The sequence below is a fragment of the Arachis hypogaea genome, chromosome 14, assembly GCF_003086295.3.
Source record: "Arachis hypogaea cultivar Tifrunner chromosome 14, arahy.Tifrunner.gnm2.J5K5, whole genome shotgun sequence".
NCBI classification, from domain to species: domain Eukaryota; kingdom Viridiplantae; phylum Streptophyta; class Magnoliopsida; order Fabales; family Fabaceae; genus Arachis; species Arachis hypogaea.
In genome coordinates this window covers 84,322,797-84,342,544 of record NC_092049.1, presented here as the reverse complement: position 1 = coordinate 84,342,544, position 19,748 = coordinate 84,322,797, and the positions used below count along the sequence as shown (strand labels likewise).

The window sequence follows — 19,748 nt, the reverse complement described above, 5'->3', positions numbered from 1 at the left end:
CAATTGGTCACCCTGGTGCAACAAAACTGCCAGTATCATGGACTTCCTCATGAAGATCCAAATCAATTTATTTCTGATTTTCTGCAGATATGTGATACTGTGAAGACAAATGGAATAAATCCAGAGGTGTACAAACTCATGCTTTTCCCATTTGCTCTGAGGGATAAAGCAAAGCTATGGTTAGATTCCAAACCAAAAGAGAGTTTGAATACTTGGGAAAAGGTTGTTACAGAGTTTCTCACTAAATTTTTCCCACCAAAGAAGCTAACTAAGCTTAGGTTGGAGGTTCAGACCTTCAAGCAGAAGGACGGTGAAACTCTTTATGAAGCTTGGGAGAGATACAAGCTACTGACTAGGCAATGCCCTCCTGACATGTTCTCCAAGTGGACCCAACTGGATATCTTTTATGAAGGCTTATGAGAGATGTCAAAGATGAGCCTAGACACTTCTGCAGGCGGTTCATTGCACAAGAAGAAGACACCAGAGGAGACTATTGAGCTGATTGAATTGGTTGCAAGCAACCAATATTTATACACATCTAACAGGAATCCTGTGAACTCTGAGGCCGCTCAGAAGAGAGGCGTGTTGGAAGTAGAAGCTGTTAATGCTCTTCTTGCTCAGAACAAGCTTATGTCTCAACAGATAAATCTACTTACTCAACAAATGGGTGGCATGCAAGTCTCAGTTATCAACACTTAAAATCCACCCCAAGATATCTCCTATGACATGACAGGTAACTTTATGCAAAATGATGATTAAGATTATGCTCAACCCTCTTCTGAACAGGTGAATTACATGGGGAGTGGTCCTAGAAATCCCAACAATGATCCATATTCTAAGACATACAATCAGGGATGGAGGAATCACCCAAATTTTGGGTGGAGAGATCAACCTCAGAGACCTCAAAACTTCAACAATAGTTCTCAGGGTGGTTTTCAACAGAACAACCATAATAACCGCCAATTTCAGTCTCAGCAACAACAACCACCTCAGTAGGCAAATTCTAAATCCCAAGAAGATTCTAAATGGGAGATGATGATGAGTTTTGTGCAAGAAACCAGAGCCTCCATTAGAAACTTGGAGGTACAAATGGGTCAAATGAGCAAGCAATTACCTGAAAGGTCTTCAAATATATTCCCTGGTGATACAGTGGTGAACCCAAGAGAAGATTGCAAGGCTATCCAATTGAGAAGTGGTAAGGTAGCTGGTTCTGAGACTAAGGTCAATGAAGATCTAGTTGAAAAGGAAGCTCCAGAGGAGAAGAAGAAAGAAGCAGCACACGCCCCTCCTAAACGTGTAGACAACCCATTTCCTGACTCTCTTGACACTTATCCCACCTTGCCAAAGGCCCCTGAATACAAGCCAAAAATGCCATATCTTCAGAGGCTTCAGAAGGCGTCCAAAGAAAAGCAATTCTCTAAATTTTTAGATGTCTTCAAGAAGCTGCAGATCAACATCCCTTTTGCAGAGGCTCTGGAGCAAATGCCTCTCTATGCTAAATTTATGAAAGAATTGTTGACCCACAAGAGGAATTGGAAGGAGCAAGAAACCGTGGTGTTAACCAAGGAATGCAGTGCTATTATTCAACACACCCTTCCTGAGAAGATGCCAGACCCAGGGAGTTTTGTCATTCCTTGCACCATTGGAGAAGTCGGCATTCAGAGAGCTTTATGTAATCTTGGAGCTAGCATCAACCCCATGCCACTTTTAGTGATGAAAAAGCTTCAAATTGAGGAGGTAAAACCTACTCGTATTTCTCTTCAACTTGCTGATCTTTCTATTAAATTACCTGTAGGAGTGGTTGAAGATTTACTTGTTAAAGTAGGACCATTTATTTTTCCTGTTGATTTTGTTATATTAGACATGGAAGAGGAGGTAAAACCCTCTATTATACTTGGTAGACCCTTTTTAGCTACAGGTAGAGCTCTGATTGATGTGCAAAAAGGTGAATTAACCCTGAGGGTCAATGAAGAACAGGTGGTCCTAAATGTTTTTGAAGCCCTCAAGCACCCCAATGATTCTGAGGGGTGTATGAAAATAGATGTTATAGAACCACTTGTTCAAGAAGTACTGGAAGCTGAGGTACTTGATGATGTTCTGGATCCTATTTCTGAGTGTAAATTAGTTGAAGTTGATGATTCACCACCCCAAAAGGAGCTGATGAACACGCCTATAAAGGGGAAGGAAGCCCCCAAGCTTGAGCTCAAACCTTTACCTCCTTCTCTAAAATATGTGTTCTTGGGTGGAAATGATTCATACCTAGTGATTATTAGCTCTTCTCTGAAGCCTGAAGAAGAAGAGGCACTTGTTTCAGTGCTCAAAAGTCATAAAACAGCTCTTGGGTGGACCATTAGTGACTTGAAGGGGATTAGTCCAACCAAGTGTATGCACAAGATCCGTCTTGAAGATGATGCTAAACTAGTTGTGCAACCACAAAGGAGACTCAATCCAACTATGAAAGAGGTGGTCCAAAAAGAGGTAATGAAGTTATGGGAAGCAGGTATTATTTACCCTATTTCTGACAGTCCTTGGGTAAGTCTTGTGCAGGTAGTTCCCAAGAAAGGAGGGATGACAGTGATCAAGAATGAAAAGAATGAGCTTATTCCTACAAGAACAGTCACAGGATGGAGAATGTGCATAGATTACAGGAGGCTCAACACTGCTACAAGGAAGGATCATTTCCCCCTCCCTTTCGTTGATCAGATGCTTGAAAGGTTAGCTGGTCATGCTTTTTATTGTTTTCTAGATGGATATTCTGGATATAATCAAATTGCAGTGGACCCTCAAGATCAAGAGAAGACAGCATTCACATGCCCCTTTGGAGTATTTGCCTATAGGAGAATGCCATTCAGACTCTGCAATGCTCCAGCAACTTTTCAGAGGTGTATGCTTTCAATTTTTTCTGATATGGTTGAAAAGTTTATTGAGATATTTATGGATGACTTTTCTGTTTTTGAAAATTCTTTTGAATCCTGCCTTAAACATTTATCTCTTGTCTTGAAACGGTGTCAAGAATCAAACCTTGTTTTAAATTGGGAAAAATGCCATTTTATGGTTACAGAAGGCATTGTTCTTGGACACCGGATTTCAAGTAAGGGAATTGAGGTTGACAGAGCAAAGGTGGAGGTAATTGAGAAATTACCACCACCAACTAATGTTAAGGCAATTAGGAGTTTCTTGGGTCATGCAGGATTTTATAAAAGATTTATAAAGGATTTTTCTAAAATTGCTAAACCATTGAGTAACCTGTTGGTTGTTGATGTTCCTTTTGTTTTTGATTCTGATTGTCTGTATGCTTTTGAAACTCTGAAGGCAAACCTTACCTCTGCTCCCATTATAGCTCCCCCTGACTGGGATTTACCATTTGAATTAATGTGTGATGCTAGTGATTTTGCTGTAGGAGCTGTTTTAGGACAAAGGCATGGTAAGCTTGTATATGTCATTTATTATGCTAGTCGTGTGTTAAATGATGCTCAAAAAAATTACACAACTACAGAAAAGGAATTATTAGTTGTTGTGTATGCTATTGATAAGTTTAGATCTTATTTACTTGGTTCTAAGGTTATTGTTTATACTGACCATGCTGCTTTGAAGTACCTTCTAACCAAGCAGGATTCTAAACCAAGATTAATCAGATGGGTGTTGCTCCTTCAGGAGTTTGATATTGAGATAAAAGACAGGAAAGGGTCAGAAAATCAAGTAGTTGACCATCTCTCCAGAATTGAGCCTGAAGCAGGAGTACAACCACCCACAGCTGTGACTGAAACGTTTCCAGATGAGCAACTGTTCCTCATTCAGCAGGCTCCATGGTTTGCAGACATTGCAAATTATAAGGCCATGAACTTTATCCCAAGGGAGTACAGTAGGCAACAAGTAAAGAAGCTCTTAACTGATGCCAAGTATTACATTTGGGAGGAACCATACCTGTTTAAAAGGTGCTCAGATGGTATCATCAGGAGATGTGTCCCAGATGAGGAAAAGCAGCAGATTCTTTGGCACTGTCATGGGTCTGATTATGGAGGCCACTTTGGTGGTGAAAGGACAGCTGCAAAAGTCCTTCAGAGCAGATTTTATTGGCCGACTCTCTTCAGGGACTCAAGAGCATTTGTGAAGCACTGTGGCAGATGTGAAAAAGCTGCAAATCTCCCTGCCAATCATGAGATGCCACAACAGGGGATTCTTGAGGTTGAGTTGTTTGATGTGTGGGGAATTGATTTCATGGGACCCTTCCCACCCTCACATTCAAACAACTATATTCTAGTGGCAGTCGACTATGTGTCCAAATGGGTGGAAGATGTGGCTTTGCCCACCAATGATGCCAAGGTGGTAATGAGCTTTCTTCAGAGGTATATCTTTAGCCGGTTTGGTGTCCCAAGGACACTCATTAGTGATGGAGGAGGTCACTTCTGTAACAGACAGTTGGACTCTCTTCTGCATAGATATGGCGTCCATCATAAAGTGGCAACCCCCTATCACCCTCAGACAAGTGGACAGGTTGAAGTTTTCAACAGGGAACTTAAGAGGATTCTGGAGAAGACCGTCAGTATCTCAAGAAAGGACTGGTCTAGGAAGCTTGATGATGCTCTCTGGACTTACCGGACAGCATACAAGACTCCAATTGGCATGTCCCCGTATCAGTTAGTCTATGGCAAAGCCTGTCACTTGCCAGTGGAGCTGGAGCACAAGGCTTATTGGGCAATTAGGTACCTGAATCTTGATTCAGAAGCTGCAAGAATTAAGCGGATGCTTCAGTTGAATGAGCTTGATGAATTCAGATATTCAGCCTATGAGAACGCCAAGCTCTATACGGAGAGAACCAAGCTACTGCATGACAAGAAGATTGCCATTAGAGTCTTTGAGCCAGGACAGAGAGTGCTTCTATATAATTCAAGGCTCAAATTCTTTCCCGGGAAGCTGAAATCCCGATGGTCAGGACCGTTTGTGGTTACCAGAGCTTCACCATATGGTCATGTGGAAATCCAGGAAGAGAATTCTGACAGAAAATTTACAGTGAATGGCCAGAGGTTGAAACACTATCTTGGAGGTGAGATTAATCGCCAGCGGTCCACTCATCTGCTGAACTAGCAGAGCTGATTGTCAAGCTAGTGACGTTAAAGAAGCGCTTGTCGGGAGGCAACCCGATAATTTCGTATCCTTCGCTATTTTTCGTAGTAGTTTTTATTAGTTATTTTATTTTTATTGAGTTTTTACTAATTCTCTGATCATGCAGCTATGTTCTTCCAGGAACAGACCACCTCAAGCTAAAAAAAAAAAAATTGCTACGCGACGCGACCGCATCAGCGACGCGTCCGCGTCGCAAGGGGAGAAGAGAAAAATAAAAACGAACAGAGAGTCACACTGGAGCGTGGCTGGAGGCGTGCCAATGGCACAATTCGTCCCACGCGACCGCGTCGCCGACGCGTCCGCATCGTATGGGCGTAATGGCCTCCCACACGACCGCGTGACCCACGCGGCTGCGTGCCCTGATTTTCGACGTAAAACGGGTGCACAGCTGAAAGTTGTGCTAGAGTGGTGCTGGACTGGCGCTGGATGCGCAATTTCCTTCACGCGACCGCATGCCCCACGCGGCCGTGTCGTACCCCATTAACTGCCCACTCGCGCGATCGAATGCCCCATGCGATCGCGTCACCCCAATTTTGGCAATTATATCAATTTGAACAGAGAGTTGTGCTGGCGCGAGGCTGCACTCGCGCCAGAAGCACAAACTGGGTCACGCGACCGCGTGACCGACGCGATCGTGTCAATCAGTATAAGATCAATGCGCGCGACCGCGTGCCCCACGCGGCCGCGTCGCTTGCGCCTCCCAGTTTTCTTTCTCTCTCTCTCCCAATCCTACTTCTCTCTTATTTGTTATCCTTTTATTTTTTCTTTCATTTTAATATTTGTCTTTTCTATTTTCAGTTCTTCTTTGCTTGAGGACAAGCAAACCCTTAAGTTTGGTGTTGACGCTGCGCTTATAGGTTTTCTAGTACAAAAGGGAGGTGAATCATCTTCGCGAAGGAGCACAACCTGAAGAATAAAGCGACCGCTAGGATAATTAAGGTGGTTGAGTTCCTTTCATTTTTTATTCCTCCCCTCTTTTTCTATGTTATGTTCCGGTTTCCTGTTATTTTGCTTTGTTTGTTGCATGATCCTTTATTAGTTAGAATCCTAGGACTAGTTTAGTTTTCCTATTTCTTTAATTCTGAAAAGATGTCTCATGTATTACTCACTGAACTTAAATTAAAAAAAAATATAGGAGTGATATATTGCATGAGAAAGTGGGTCTATATTGAATAATAGTCTTATTTACTTAAATGTGGTGGTATTTTCTATGATTCTGAATGCATGACATGAACAGTGCATATTTTTTGATAGTGAAGTTTATGAATGTTAAAATTGTTGGCTCTTGAAAGAATGATGACAAAGAGAAATGTTATTGATAATCTGAAAAATCATAAAATTGATTCTTGAAGCAAGAAAAAATAGTGAAAAAACACAAAGCTTGCGAAAAAAAAATAATAATAAAAAAAAAGAAGCAAGCAGAAAAAGCGAATAACCCTTTAAACTAAAAGGCAAAGGGTAAAAAGGATCCAAGACTTTGAGCATTAATGGATAGGAGGGCCCAAGGGAATAAAATCCTGGCCTAAGCGGCTAAATCAAGCTGTCCCTAACCATGTGCTTGTGGCATGAAGGTGTCAAGTGAAAAGCTTGAGACTGAGCGGTTAAAGTCGTGATCCAAAGCAAAAGAGTGTGCTTAAGAGCTCTGGGCACCTCTAACTGGGGACTCTAGCAAAGCTGAGTCACAATCTGAAAAGGTTCACTCAGTTATGTGTCTGTGGCATTTATGTATCCGGTGGTAATACTGGAAAACAAAATGCTTAGGGTCACAGCCAAAACTCATAAAGTAGCTATGTTCAAGAATCAACATACTGAACTAGGAGAGTCAATAACACTATTTGAATTCTAAGTTCCTATGGATGCCAATCATTCTGAACTTCAAAGGATAAAGTGAGATGCCAAAACTGTTCAGGATTGCAGTTGTAAACCCCACTATAAGAGAAGACATGGGCTTAATTGAACTCTCATTCTCATGCAAATTCACATCCTAAGCTTATATTAGTTTTGGTTGCTTGAGGACAAGCAACAGTTTAAGTTTGGTGTTGTGATGCGTGAGCATCTTGTCTATCTTTTCCTAGTGAATTTGCATCTAATTTATTGAGTTTAATTAAGAATTAATTATATTTTAGCCACTATGGATGCTATTTTGAGTTTTGTACAATATTGTTTATTTTAGGTAGCATTTGGCGGAATTTGATGGAGTTTCTGCAGAGAAAGAGAAGAAGCCAAGGAGATGACCAGCGAATATCGACGCGGACGCAAGGCTCACGCGACCGCGCGGGATGGAGGAAATCACAATGACGCGATCGCGTGCATGACGCGATCGCGTGAACTAGAATCTTCACAAATGACGCGAACGCGTAAACGACGCGGACGCGTCACATGCGCCACGTGCAGAAAAAGTAGAAAAATGCTGGGGGCGATTTCTGGGCTGTTTTGACCCAGTTCTTAGCCCAGAAATGACAGATTAAAAGCTGCAGAATGGACAAATCAAATGGTCCCACCCATCAGCTGAAGACTTGTTAATTAATTCGAATTTTAAATTCAAATCTTATTTTAGGAAAAGATATTATTTTAATTTTAATTTTAGATATTTGATTTTTTAATTATTAGGATTAGATATAAAAGGGATCCCAATAGGGTGGTTCCGGAGAACATTCCACAACATTATTCCATACAAATTTACATTTCATATTCCATGAGCAACTAATCCTCCACTGTTAAGGTTAGGAGCTCTGTCTATTGTATGGATTGATAATATTATTTTTCTATTTTAATTCATGTTTTGATTTATATTCAATAATTGTTTTCGTTCTTTATTTTATGACCTTGGGTGGAACGGAAGTATGACCCATGTTCTATTTGAGTTCTTGTAAAACTTGGAAAAGCTCTTTACTTGAACAATAGCTTGAAAACATATTATCCTGAATTTCTAATTGTTTGTAATTAACGGGATACGTGACATATAATCCCTTTATTTTTGGATAATTAGGATTCTTGTGGCATATAAACTAGAATTTGATCATCACCCTCTAATTGGAATCAATTGACCAAGGAATTGGCAGTTGATGAATTTTAGAGGAGACTAGGAAGGTCTAAGGAATTAGGGTCTAGTCACAAATAGTTTGCCAAGAATTAAATCTTGCATGATTAAAATAGTTAATAAGAAAAGTCAATCCAGAAAATAGATAACTCTGAAACCTTAACTGCCTTCTCCATATATTATTCCCAACTTAGTTACTTGCCCTTCTTCAATATTTTTGATATTGTTTAATGTCTTTTATACTGCATCTCAACACCAATTTTTGTTTGTCTAACTAAGCCTATCAAATACTATTGTTGCTTAGTCCATCAATCCTCGTGGGATCGACTCTTACTCACGTAAGGTATTACTTGGTACGACCCGGTGCACTTGCCGGTTGGTAAGTGTGGTTGTAAAATACCGTACCAACTTGCTGATGTTTTGTGGTTTATAAAATTCGCATCAAGTTTTTGGCACTGTTGCTGGAGATTAATCATGGTTAACAAACTACCAATCAATTGATTACCTAGATTAGACCTTTTCACTTTTTGTTTATTTACTATTTTTTTTTGTTTTATTCCCCCTTGGGAATTCTCTTTACAACGTGAAGAGAGTTTCAATTTGATTTCCTTGTTGTCTTTGACTATGCAGAATAGTAGGGATAAAGAACCTCTTCAATATGATCCTGAGATTGAATAAACTCTTTGGCGATAAAGGAAGCAAGCTAGAAATCAACGAGTTGAAGAAGAGATTGACGAAGTGGTTGGAGAGGAATTTGAGCAAAACATGGTAGAGAATAACAATGCTAATGCTCCTCCACCTAGGAGGACTCTTGGATATTGTGGTAGGTATGAATATGATTGTGGATGTGGTAGGTATGGATGTAGTGTGTATGCATACGGTTGTGGACATGGTGGTTGTTCTTGCTGAGGTGGGTGTTGTGGCTGAGGTGGTTGTTCTTGTTGATGTGGTTGCTCTTGTTGCGATTGTTACTCTTGATTGACATACTCGGAGAAGCACAGGTGATCACCGAATATACAAATATGCCAATCCATGTACTGGTCAGATGGTTGATAGTGGTTGACTAGTGCACCGGTCAATACACATGCAGGACTATTTAACCATTGTGAGATATATTTTCGTGCTCTACGACCCAGTTCTTGTTTTTTAGACCCGTCAGGACTATGTTATGAGACGCTCCGAGTTTCACAGGTTCGACCGGAGGGGGTCTTAATGAAAGCCAAACTGTTTGCTGACCTTATCATTCGGATGCCACTCCACAACCTCAAAGCATATTAAAGGCACAGTTGCACTCCAGAGATCTGCACCATCATTGATCTCAAATGGAATAAGATGTGGCGCAATCCTGTTGGGACTGTATGTGTCCTACATAAACTGTAAAAATATATCAAATCTCAAAGGTGTAAATGCATAATCATCAATTTAATTTAATATAAGAAAGTGTAAATGGCATAACACGTACCTTGTCGAGAGAAAGATCGTCCAACCTTCTCCTAACATTAGTGGTTGTCCAATTTTTATATCCCTCGATGTTTGGTTGATAATCATTCCACCTGACATATTGTAACAACCCATATTTTTATAAAAATTCGGATATAACCTCCCTTAAAAGTGGAGTTAACCACCTTTAAGGGTTCCCTCAATTCATAAATCATTTGAACCATCAAACACAATATCATCAAATTAAATCATGACTTATTTGTAATATCAATTACTACAACAAAAATTACTAAATTCACATCTTTGCTAAACTTTACCTGCGAGCAAGTGGAAAGTTGGTATCCATCGGCAGCGGTCCTATTGACGGCATCGGTGTCCGGGCCCCCACACATTGAGCAACGTTAGAGGACCATCCATGTCCTTGCAATCATACCTCGATGCCTGACATAGGGATCGATACATGTGTGCAAGGCAAGCTGAATCCTAACTAAACTTATGAATCTGAGAAAATTCATGAAGCAAGGGCAAATACTTCCAGTGCACAGTGATTCTAGACTTGTCTCTAAATAACGTCGTTCCAAATAAACACATTATGTGACATTTCACAAAAATTTTTCTACTTACTTGGTCAGTCAAATGTTGGCGCCGCTTTAAGGTGTGGAACCATGCCAGCTTGATTCTGCTTCCTCTATGGTCGTTCGGGCAGGAGCACTACCAAATTGGGTCATGCACTTATTCTCTAGCCACTTGTGATGTGATTAGTTGATCCAGTCACTGGAAAACCGTGAGTTCAGAGTCCAAAAATCATGGCGACGTCCTCCAAGGTGATGGTGCACTCGCCGTGTGGAAGATGAAACATGTGCGTCTTAGGACGCCACCTTTCAACCAGTGCATCTATACTCGGACTGTGAGTCAAGATCCTTCCTATCTAAGATATATGATAGAATCCGCTCTCTCTGAGTTGTTCTTCCACCCTAACATCATATGAGTCTATTTGATGTAAGTGTCTCGTGTGCAAATTTCTTGAACACTGAAAACAAAAGTAATAATTAACAATCAATAATTAGAACTAGTCAATAATTATTATACTAAATTACTACAGATCCAAATAATTTATAGTTACTAACTGAATTATTAATTATTAAATACTACAGTAAACACAAAAATTACTTATATATAGGATGTTGAAAATAACGTGAGATATACTCGTGAGCATGTGTGATGTCACGTTTTCCTATCTTCGTCTTTAACTCTACGATAAAAAAACATACGAACTGTTAATTATAATTATATCCTATTTACTGGTTATTAATCTTTTACAATCATTATTTGAAAATATATATTGTAAATTAATAATAAATAATTAAAATACTAATAAATTACTGTTTTATTGTTAAAAATTTTAAATAAACCATACTCTATTAAAAATAATTCAAAACATTAATATTATTAATTCTAATTTTCTATTTTTAGAAACAAAACTAAAATTAATAAATACATGTGCTAACAATTAATAACATTAATTCTACTACAACAAATTCGGTTTTATTATTAAATATTTAATATAAACATACCCTAAACAATAATATTAATAATTATTTTCTTAAAAACATTCCAAATAAAACTAAAATTAGTAAGAATATAGGTTAACAATTAACAATATTAATTCTGTTTTCTATAAATAACTAGTGTAGGTTCCTGTACTCTGTACGAGATAATACATAAATATAAATTTAAAAAAAAATTAAATAAAAATATATAGTAATTATTATTATAAATATTTTACAAAGTTATAACTAAAATCAAACTCTCAAGATTTTTAATATTAAAATATTAAAAATAATTAGTATTTGTCTTAATTAATTTGAGTTTGTTATGTGATCATCTCACTCATTTGCTTAAACAATTATTAGAAGTTAGAATCTCACTTTGTGTGTGTAGCAATCCATTGGCTAGCGAAAAAATATTAATAAATAGAGCATAAATACGTGGTTAGACTTGGCAGGAGTACCCGGATATGTGGATACCCGAATATGTGGATACCCGATCAGTCCATACCCAGTTGGAGAGGGTAATAACTTACCTGAGTCGGGGCAGATTTTGCTCAGGACAGGGCATGGTCAGGTTCAGAGTGTACCCCGCGTCCAGATATATACATATAAACACTTTTCTAGGTATTAGGATTTTCCTCATATTACAAATTCAGTGATTCACAACTTCAATCCATACTCTATAGCCACGCAAGAGAAACTCAGTCATCCTCACCCATAGTCTTCTTTTTCTCGACTTCTTCACAGAAAACCTCATAGCTCCCATCATCGTCGTTGCTGAGCCCATCACTGCCTACCCCCTTCACAGCTCATGTCGTCATCACTGCTTATCCCGTTACCGTCGCTATTGAGCCCATCGCCACTTTTCTCCTGCTGAGTCCCTTTTCTCTATGTAAATTTCTCCTCTCTCTGTGAGTCTGTTAAGTTCTTCTCTTCTTCCACAGACTTATCACTTAGTCACCGTCACTATGAATTCGGACATTGCTGTTATAATTTCATCTGAGTCTGTCACCGAATAAATAAAATTTTTATTCAAGTTGAACCAGTTGAAAATAGGCATGCATGAGATCATTTTTGCATGTAATTTCTAAATTTTCACATCCAAATTTGATCTACGTGGTTGAGTATTTTAGTTTGGCGATCATCGTGGTTTCGTTGCAACATTACTGTGATAAAAGCTACGGTAATTTTATAGCTAATATATGAGACAGACCAGATTATTAAAGTAATCAGGGAAATAACATTTAGACGTACGCATAAAATTTATAAGATGTGATTATCTCAAAAAAATATATGTGTATAGCCCAAGTGGAAGATTGTTAGGAAATTATTATTTCTTAATATATTTATGGATAATACATATATTAATTATAATTTCAAATTAAGTAATTTCACATTAAATGACTTATATAACGGTGATCTTATCTATTGTCATAAATATTAAATTAAATAAGTCATTATTACTTTTGATTTGGATAAATGAGATTAAAACCATAGATACTATTTGAGTTTTAGGGTTTAATGAGTGTCACACTCAAATATAAATAATGACTTCAGAATTTTGGTCTCTAACACATCAAACTCGCCTCCGTAGCTCTTTTCCACAGTGCAGTTGTGATTCAGCCATATCAGGGATATAGAAGATTTTGGTTGACGAAGATCAAAGAGCCACAAGAGCCAAACTCTCTGATCTCAATCATGCTCTCAAATGAAGGGACGCTTTCACGCTCTCAGTTATATTTCTTAATGATTTAACATGTATGAATGATCTTGAGATTGACAAATTCTAAAATTTTCAAATAAAATAGAATTTTTATTCAATCAAATGATGATAAATAATTTTATTGAAGTAAATTATACTAATATGATCATTGGATGATAAAGAATGCTAGAAAAATAAATAAATAATATTTTAAGAGTATAAAAATATTAAATTGTCATTTCACTTTACTTTTTTAATCAACGACAACAAATATCATGAATTAATTACATTTTTATAAAAAATTATATACCTAAAATTATTTTATTTTTTCAAAAATCTTTTGAACATATAATGGTTCAATGAGAGGTTGACTATTGAGAATTGAATATAATATTTTTAAATTTGTATTTTCAATAAAAAGATGTACTTAGTTCTATCCATCCTAAATAATTCTATATTCACTATTACTTATCCATCTAATAATGTTAACATTGATAGAATATTATTTTTAGATGCAAAAAATTTAAAATATATTTATTCTATTTCAAAAATCAATATTCATATTTAACTTAGAATTTCAACAAATATGGCAAAAAGATTATATTTTTTAGTTAAAAAAGTAAAATATCTATAAATATATTTTTGTGCTTTAGCTTTAAATTTTTCAAAAAATTTGACAAGTTAATGGAATAAAATCATATTTCTATAACATATATAAGAATATATATTACACATAAATAAAAAATGTTAGGTGTAATAAGAACAAATACATAAATTAAACTAAAATTTAAAAAATAAGAACCAATAAAATATTGAAAAAAAGAAATATAAATGGAAGGGAAACAAATTATCAGACGGAAGAGAAATAATTTAATAATTTTATGTGTATATAAAAGAGGAATAAAAAAAAGATATACAATGCCTTGTTTAATATAATTTAGTAAGATTTATGGGAATAAACACATAGAAATAAGAAAATAAAAATTAATAAAAAAACATAAATATCTGAATTAATATAAAAAATAAAAAGTAATAAAATAATGATAATCCATCTATATCTTAATCTTTTAATATAATTAATTAATAACAATATAATTAGTCTACCATAATTTTAATCTAATCTTTTAATATAATTAATTCTAATTAAGTAATCAAATAAATTGAATATAAAATGTCTAATATAATCATATATATATGGGATAAAATGTCACTTTAAAATGAGATTATTATTAATGATGTATAAATATTAAAATTCTATTAATGCATTAATTGAAATACATTATTAGAATAAATAGTTGCAAGAATTAAAATAACTGAAATTTATTAATTTTAATTAGTTAAATTAGCATAAAATAAGAAAAAGATTATTAATCAGATTAAATAAATTAAAAAATATTACTGAGCAAACTAAATGTCACAATAATTATATTACTAATTAAAAAATCAATTTAATCAATTCAAATTTTTTTAATAGACAATTAAAGATCAACAATGAATAAAAATAAATGGGATATAATAAAGAATAATTTTGGTAGTATAAATAACTAAATTAAATTATTATATACAATTTTTACTTACCTTATTATAATTTAAGTTAACATTAATGATAAAAAACTAATTTTAAATAGTCCCAATTTGTATTTTACAACGTAACTAAAGCACAATTCACAATTTTTTATTTTGTGATTAATCAACATTTTTTAAATTTTTTTGTTTAAATCTTCTGTATTTTATGATTGATAATTTTTTCTACAAAATACAAATTTATGATAAATTATTACAATCACAATAAATTAAGAAAATCAAGAAAAAATTATAAAAAATTAAATAAAAGATAAAAATAGAGTAAAGATTTATTTTGAAACTAAAAAATTGTCAATTATGCTAGAAATTATAAAAGTTTGTATCTTATTATATAATCAATTTTGTTACTCACTTCAACTTCGTTATCCATTTGTATCCAAAAAATTATATAATGTCACATTTATTTCAAAAAAAATGAAACTCTTCAAATACACGATATAATGTATAATTTAAGAATAATAAAATAAAAAATATCTAAAATTTAATAATAATATTTGAAATTTTCAATAACGATAATACAAAGAGTTTAAATCTACCAAATAAATTCAATAGTTACCTTTTGCACATCTTATTTAAATTTGAATTTTAAAATTTAATTTGTATCTTCTTTATTTCTCCTAATATAAATTATTTTTGACAAAAAATAGGAAAAAATCTATTAGACCAAAAAAATATTCTATCAAAGAAGTATTATAAGGAAATTTATAATTAGAGAAGAAAATAATAAAAGTATTAATAATAATAAAGAAAAAGAAATGAAGCTCATATTAAAGAATATTAGAAAAAAAAATCATAAAGTTCATATTGATAATAATAATGCTAAGTAATGATATTGCTGTTTTAGGCTTCTAACCTCCGCCTTTGGCTATCGTTTTTTTCTTTCTTTGATTTTTTTTATTTAAATTATCAAGTCATAAAAAAATAAAGAACAATTCAAGAAAACGAAAATAGCAAGATCAATTGTAATAACTATATAATCAAAATACATCGGAGAAAAACAAACTATTATATGATAGAATTAACACGAGTATATTCAATCATTAAATAAACAAAGTTAACGCAAAACAAAATTACACGTAAAGAGAAAAAAAGAATTAAAATATCAAAGTGATAAAAAGATTATTTTTACAATTTTATTTTGTCATGTTTATATATATAGAAGACTATAAAATAATGAACATCTAACTAAATTAAATTGTATTTATTATTATTAGAAATGGTAAGAGAGAGTAGTAGAGAAAAAATTTGTATGTATTCAAGTTGTGTAGAATGATACAATATAGAAGGGTATTTATAGATGCTAAGAGAATCGAAATAATAAAGACGTAATATCCTATAATAAATATTCAGATATGTTGAATAATACTAATTGATCTAATTGATATACATAATATTAAATTGTGTGATACTTAACTATCTAATCAAATCAATTAGTTGATATAATTTATCTATCATAATGAATTATATTTAATGAGTTAAAAGAAATAAATCAGGAAATACTTTTAGAAGCATGCTACGTCAACTTTATCATTAAGTGCAAAAACCTGATTTTTATATAATAGAATAGATTAGAATACTAAAAAAATCCAGTCTTATTATTAAATACTAATAATTCTATTTTTATTTATTTTAAAAACCTTTCAAATAAAATTAAAATTAGTAAAAATATATGCTAAGAATTAATATCAATTCAGTTTTTTTAAATAAATAATTAAAATACTGAAAAACATTCAGTTTTATTATTACATATTTCAAACATAACTAAAATAACTAAACTAATTATTAATAATAATCAAGGCCAAAATATTTTAATAAAATTTTCAAACCTACACCACTAAAAAACATATAATAACAACTATTTATTAAATAAATTTTAAATCTGTTGTTAAAAAAAATAGTTCAAATAAAACTAAAATTACTAAAATATATACACTACAAGAAATTACTAGAATAGCGACCGATTTAGTGACCGATTCTGGTGGTCGCTAATTAAAAAATAGCAACCAACTTCGGTTGCTAACGGCTAGCGACAGATTTTAGCAACCGATTTTTAAACAAGTCCATCAAACCTTCACCAAATTTTCTGCCATTAAATCAATCGTTGAATAAATCACTCGCTAAATAGTGACCAACTTCTTGGTTGCTACATCGGTCGCCGATGAAATCGGTCGCTAAACTAGTCGTCCATGCCTGATTTGAAAAGTCGCTAAATTGATCACTAATTCTGAAACTAAAAATCTGAATTGGTCACTGTTCCTGATCCAAAACTTAATTTTCATAATAATTATATTTGCACAAAATATAAAAAGAATCAAACATAGATCATTTTTTCAAATAAATAACAAAACCATTCACAATATCTACATAGAAATATAGAATTTAAAATATTAAAAATTCCTAAATGCATCAAATTTATGATCCACAATTTAGACTAAAACATAGTAAAAATAATTCAGGAACAACATAACTATATTCTATTCAATATCTACTTAGACCAAGCAATTACATTTATCTCAGCTTGTGCACTCTGTTATAACTCGAGTCTCTTTCAAGGACACCACGTCTTTCCATGATCGTAGGATTCCCACATAGTAATGATGACAACCGCTTTTACTGCAAAACAATATATTAAGATCAAATGAAATACATCATAAGAACATTAAAAAATAATGTTCACTAAATACATGAAAATATTACAAACTATATCAAATGCACAAATGTTCCAAACTATTACAAGCGACTTAACATAATAGTTTAAGCTCTACTCACAAAAAAAAAATAGTTTCAGCTTTAAAAAGAATTGGTTCATACCAATTATATTCTAAGTTCTAATGTGAAATCCCTAAATTACGTAATCTTTTGTTTTAGACCTATTCTAAATTCTAATGTATATTAAATAAATGTTTACTTTTCCAATCTAGCAACTATTGTTCTCTTCTGTAGCATTCAGAATTTGAAATTCCTCACTCAACTCATTGATTACTAATAAGAAACTATCCAACACTAAATATGTAACAATCCTGAACTTTATTTATTTTACTGATTTATCGTTGTTACTTGATGGAATTTTCAATGTCTATCACAAACCTATACTTGACATCTTTATTTATGATCCTTTCAAAAGCTTCATTAGCATATTCAATGGGAATCACTTCTATATTTGGATAAATCTCCTTTTCAGCACACAAATCAATCATTTCTTGGGTATCTTTTATGCCTCCTGCAGCACTTTCAGAAATGCTTCTCATCCCTATAAACCACAAATAATGCACATTCAAAGTTTCATTGCTTCAATATAAATTAGTGCTTATCATTACAAAAATTTATTTTTCCATAATTCAGAAGCAACATACCACCAATAAGGCTTCCTGGGCTTAATTTGATTTCACTTGGAGCCCCAACTAAGGCTAAGACAGCACATGTTTTCAGAAGAAACATGTAATAACAACCTACTTACACTCATTTGTTCTTAATTAGATGTAATAACAATCTCACTAGCTCTCAATCTCATATCTGCTTATAAGTTATAACATGATTTATTATTTAAAGAAAAGGAAATTATGACAAACAACAACTTAAAGAGGATAAATTATTAAGTAAAATAAATATTACCATTTAACAGTAACATCACATAAGAGAGATTTAATGTATTTTAACATTTATGCAATTTATCTTCTAACTTCTTTCTTCTTTTTCTGAATATATATGTAACAACAGGCCAATATCATTATCATTCCAAAAATTGTAGCAATTGTGCTTCCTACTATTATTCCAACTATCTTCTTGTGATTTTCCCCTCCAGATTCTGATATCCAAAATTCACCATTTAATATAAATATGAAACTAACATTACAAAATACACTTTGATAAAAGAAATAATAAACAACACAGTGACAATTATAATTTTTAACAAATGTGGACAATAATTAATCAATGATTAAAATAGGTTAATACATACTGTGTTTCTCTGAAGCTGACATTCGAATATAAAGATCAGCAATAAGAAGTAGTGTGTGAAAGTGAAATATAGATGTAAGAGAAGCATACTTGAACTCAACCTCAGGCTTGTTATGCCTTTCAACTTCTTGACAAGGGAAGTTTTGCAACCAACCAAAAACCACAACAATTCTTAGTTCCACAACAACAAGAAACAATAATAATTAAAAAATAAAAGGTGAAAAAGCAAAAACATACCTGGAGGCACAAAGCAGCGTCAAGGGTGTTGCGAATGCACATCAAGTAAGGGCGCAAGGTGGAGGACTGCAAAACATTCAAAATAGAATGAATTGAATTGAATTGAGGAGCTAATAACTGAAAAGAAAAACAAAGGTTCATTGAAATTGAAGTACGTGTGGGTGCGTACCATGGGACTTTGGTGGTAGTGGTGGTTGCTTCTGAAATCTGAATCTTCAACAAAAGAAAGAAATGGAAGTGATCCGAAATCAGAAAGAAATCTTGGAGTATAAGCAAATCAAATCAATGAATGTGTTTGAGGCTTCAGAATATCAAATAAATTAGTTTGAGAGTGAAGTTACCGGAGAGACAATTGTTGTTGTTGTTGCCGGAGAAGAAGTTACCAGAGGAGGTGGCGGTGAGAAATGAACTACACGACAAGGAGCAAAGGCAGATCTGGACAGCAGGAAACGATATGCAACAAAAGAGTGAATAGAGGAGGTGGCATTACCAAAGGAGGTGGCACTACCAGAGGAGGCAACGGTAAGAAAAGAACGGCATAACAATGAGAAAGTCAGATCTGGATGGTGATGAGACGATCTGCAAACTTAGACGATGCCAACGCCGCCAAGATCTCAAAGATGAAGGCGGCGATGCCGAGACCTCAGAAGACGACGGCGATGAGACCTCAGGAGACGGCACTATAATCAGAAGATGACAAAGACAGCCATGCGACAAAAAAGACGGTGTTGTGCTTCTGGCAGTTAACTCGGTACTTTTTTGGAGGAGATGAAAATGGGTGAATTTAGGGTTTGCAAAGGTATTTTAGTAACTATATTATTTTATTTAAATTAGTGACTGATTTAGCGACCATTGCTTTAGAGACCGAATTAGCGACCAAACAATTTTTTTACTCTATCTCTCTATCGGTTGCAAAATCGGTCGCTAAGTTAAAAAATAGTGACCGATTTTGTGAACAAGAATCCCAAAGACATTACTTCTCTTATTTTGGTTGCTAATTCGGCCGCTAAATTAAAAAAAATAGCGATCGATTTAGCGACCAACTTTATTCTAGTTGTATAATAAACTTATCGGTCGCTAATTCGGTTGCTACTAGTGACCAATTTTGTTGGTT

The 19,748-nt window shown here is 34.0% G+C and overlaps 1 protein-coding gene and 1 non-coding gene across 13 annotated transcripts; both read right to left on the bottom strand.

Moving 5' to 3' along the window:
- Positions 1-270: 270 nt before the first annotated feature.
- LOC112745814 (small nucleolar RNA R71) lies at positions 271-374 on the bottom strand. Its single transcript, XR_003173724.1, has one exon. It is a non-coding gene; the product is annotated as a small nucleolar RNA R71 (small nucleolar RNA).
- A 16,368-nt stretch (positions 375-16,742) lies between these two features.
- LOC112740429 (probable cinnamyl alcohol dehydrogenase 1) lies at positions 16,743-19,417 on the bottom strand. Of its 12 annotated transcripts, none has more exons than XR_003171151.3 (5): positions 18,976-19,417; positions 18,804-18,847; positions 18,635-18,700; positions 18,399-18,524; positions 16,743-17,053 (listed from the first exon to the last, which is right to left on the bottom strand). XR_003171151.3 is itself a non-coding variant. In XM_025789142.3 (3 exons), exons 1-3 carry the CDS (start codon positions 17,876-17,878, stop codon positions 16,954-16,956), a joined length of 348 nt encoding a protein of 115 aa, XP_025644927.1. In that variant the 5' UTR covers positions 17,879-18,392; the 3' UTR covers positions 16,743-16,953. The 12 variants fall into 12 exon arrangements, 1 of the variants encoding a protein (XP_025644927.1); XR_003171152.3 differs by having other exon boundaries at positions 18,488-18,524; XR_003171154.3 differs by having other exon boundaries at positions 18,399-18,521.
- Positions 19,418-19,748: the final 331 nt, after the last annotated feature.